Source organism: Propithecus coquereli, unplaced genomic scaffold (assembly GCF_000956105.1).
Source record: "Propithecus coquereli isolate 6110/MARCELLA unplaced genomic scaffold, Pcoq_1.0 Scaffold95, whole genome shotgun sequence".
Taxonomy (NCBI): domain Eukaryota; kingdom Metazoa; phylum Chordata; class Mammalia; order Primates; family Indriidae; genus Propithecus; species Propithecus coquereli.
Genome location: NW_012155840.1, coordinates 3,197,358 through 3,200,532, shown reverse-complemented (window position 1 = coordinate 3,200,532; position 3,175 = coordinate 3,197,358). Strand labels below are relative to the sequence as shown.

The 3,175-nt window shown below is 30.5% G+C and overlaps 1 protein-coding gene across 1 annotated transcript in view; it reads right to left on the bottom strand.

Moving 5' to 3' along the window:
• Window positions 1-3,175, bottom strand: part of CCDC171 (coiled-coil domain containing 171) — a 382,203-nt gene that overhangs the window by 149,962 nt on the left and 229,066 nt on the right. The window contains exon 22 of the mRNA XM_012665015.1: window positions 1,373-1,518. Within this exon, the coding sequence (XP_012520469.1) occupies window positions 1,373-1,518 (146 nt within the window). The remainder of the gene's footprint in view (window positions 1-1,372; window positions 1,519-3,175) is intronic.

The window sequence follows — 3,175 nt, the reverse complement described above, 5'->3', positions numbered from 1 at the left end:
CTTTCTTTAGTTTTATAAAAACATGTGACCATGGTCACAGATCACAGACATGTCAAATTCTTGAATTAACAGAAATATTTTAAAAACACAATTTGAATCTGGAGGTTTTATAATCCAGTTTTCATTCATCTCAGAATTTTCTCAGAGCTCTAAGACTCACTGGAAATTACGTAGACTAAGCCTCTCATTTGACATGAGGAAACTGAGATTGAACAATGACAACAAAAACTGATTAAATCAAAGTATGTTTTAAAAAATGGCAATTACATATACCTGATATGGTGGTACAATGTTATACAGCCTTACAATTTTCAAAAAAACTATTGGCAGATATTGAAACATGCCAATATTTTGGCCTTGTATCAATTCATGTTTTCTTACGCTTGAGTACTGTCAGAAGCCCAGTGGCAATCATAAGATTACAGACTCCTTGTGCTGTGATTTACAGATTACATTCTGCAGTTTACAGACTACATTTACATTTCATGATATTTTATGCTTAACAAGTTTGTTCCAAAAAATTTTAATGTATATATTTTTACAAGTAAAAGAATTCAGAATTCCAAACTTAGAAAACATTGAGTTTATCAAAATTAGATGTTTCTTTAATCCTTAAATAGATTTTCTTTAAGCCATGCTGTTGTACAAAGAACAGTCTGTAAGTATTCCATGAAATTTGATGTGGAGAACAAATAAAAATGCCCAAGAGAACTGTTCAATTTGAACTTCACAGTGTATGTCAACTCGATTACCTGGTAAAAAGGGAAAACACTCTCATCACGTTTACATAGTTGTCTACTCTGAAAACTGTTTATTTTTTTCCACTTAACAAATTAGAATATACAGGTATAAAATTAAATGAATTTTCCATGATATGTTTTTATTACATTTTTAAAAATGCTATTATACAAATGCTTATTGTATGCTAACATTCGTTTAGGGAAATATTACTTACAATATTAGCATTGTAGTATAATATATGCAGAGCAAAATTTGGGGGGCAGTAGGGCAGAGAGGATGAGAAATAAGTGTAACAGCAGATACTATGCAAAACTTTTAAATAAAGAGTCTTAGGTTTCACATTAATGAAAACATAGTTTTAAACATGGAATATGACAACACAGCCCAAAATACAAATAATTAGAGGCTATACAGAAGCTTATACTTTTCTGAGGTTTCTCAATAAAATATACATTTAGTACGTTGAGTTAAAGAGTTTTCTTTTTTAAGGATATATCAGAGAATTTCAAAGAAAGACAGCTGTACTTTTGTTTTCTAACACTGTATTATCCAGGGCTAAAACCCAGAGCATGAAAGTAAGAATTGATCTTTTGTCTGTTTTAAGTGATCTCCCCAAGGTCCAAATGCTCACTTGGCTGCCATGCGGAGGGCACTTTCTGCATCATGGATGTTCTCCTCCAGTCGACGCTTGTCCTGCTCCAGCTGGGTAAGATGTCTATTGAGCTGACGCAGAGATTGATCTTTTCTTCTCAGCTCCATCTTTGCCTCGGAGAGACTCTGCAAGCAGACAGAAAACAGAGTTACTTGTCAGCCCTGATAATTAACTTCAATTTATGCCATAGGCTATTAAACAAAGAAGAATACAGACTGACTGAGAAGTAGACTTGGGTCATTACACATCAAGGTCTAACAGATTTTCTGCAAAAATTTTATATACTTACTAATTAGAAATGATAGAACTGATAAGATTGTGAAAAATGTTTGGCTACAAAATACAACTTCATTTTATTTTTTAAAATATTATAAGGCAAATAAATTGAATTCTTACTAAAAATACCAGATTATAAAAATTTCAAGTTGTATTTTCTTTTAATGAAGAAAAAATAAAGATTTCAGGGGGGAAAGCACATGAAATTTAGAGTCTATTTAACTTTAAATAGAGCTAGAGTTAAAGAACTATCATAAGCCCAAAGTGGGTATGTGATTGAGAGAAAGATGGACTAGGATACCTATAAGAGAACATTGAAGTCAAGATTAAAATTACTACTACTTTCTTTCTAAATATATCTGTAACAGTTAGGTTGCTACAGACATCTCAGCAAACAAATAAACTGGACTCCAAAATAAAATTCACTTGCTTAGAGTAAATAACTCTCACGTCAAGGATAGCAACACAAATGTGATCAACATGTTTCAACCAATAGAGAAAATTATGAATAATACTTGCAATCAGAATTGTGTTCCATAAATATTTTCTTAGTCACAAAAGTATAAAATCTGTTGATTGATATTTGCTATTTGCTTTAATCTAAAATATTCCCTTAATACAAACATTTCAGGATGCAATTGTGAAACTTTATTTTAAAGCTTAGGGGTTCAGGTCTTAGACTCGGAAACTCACAATTTAAAGGAGTATTTTCTAGACCTTGATAAAATTTTAGGATGCCAAATAGTATAGGGATCAGAGGATCTCTTTGCACTAAAAATCTTCTCATTCCTTTGCTTATAAAATTTCTAGAATAAGTTTATCACACATTTTTTAATTAAGTTTGTTGGACAGTCAGCTAACCAATTGCCTTCATACACATAAGTTTTTCTCCTTGCTTAGAGTTTAGCCAAATATTAACATCCACAACTATGCTTCAAAAATCCAGTAAAGAATAAACAAAATGCTATAATTTCATGTTTAAAACTCTTCTAAAAGTATTCTTTTAATGTATTCACAATGGGTAGTATAAAAAACTCAAGCTGCCTATACAGAACTAAAACAATTAATTCAGTCTAAATGCTGGTGAACTGAAAGCAATCATTATTCAAATCAGATATTTAAAAAATGTTAAAAGTTTTCAAATTCGGAAGTTCACTTTTCAAACAGTCAAGGTGCTATCAGATAAATATGAGTCAAAAAATTAAAAATAAGCCAAATGTGATTACTTATTAGATATTGTATTTTATTTTAAATATTTACTGTTAAAAGATCTTCAAAAACATTCCACTATGAAAAGTCACTGATTCAAACCAACTTTAAAAAAATGACAAAGAATAGATTTTTAAAACCACACTAAACCTACTAATTTTGTGCCAACGCTAAGACAGTTAAAGGTATTGAAGTATCTCATGAGATTTCTTTATTTAAAAAGATAAAATTCATTTGAGTCCTTTTAAAGTCAGCATTTCTGACATCTTTCAGGCAATAAAAAATGCTATTTTTCAA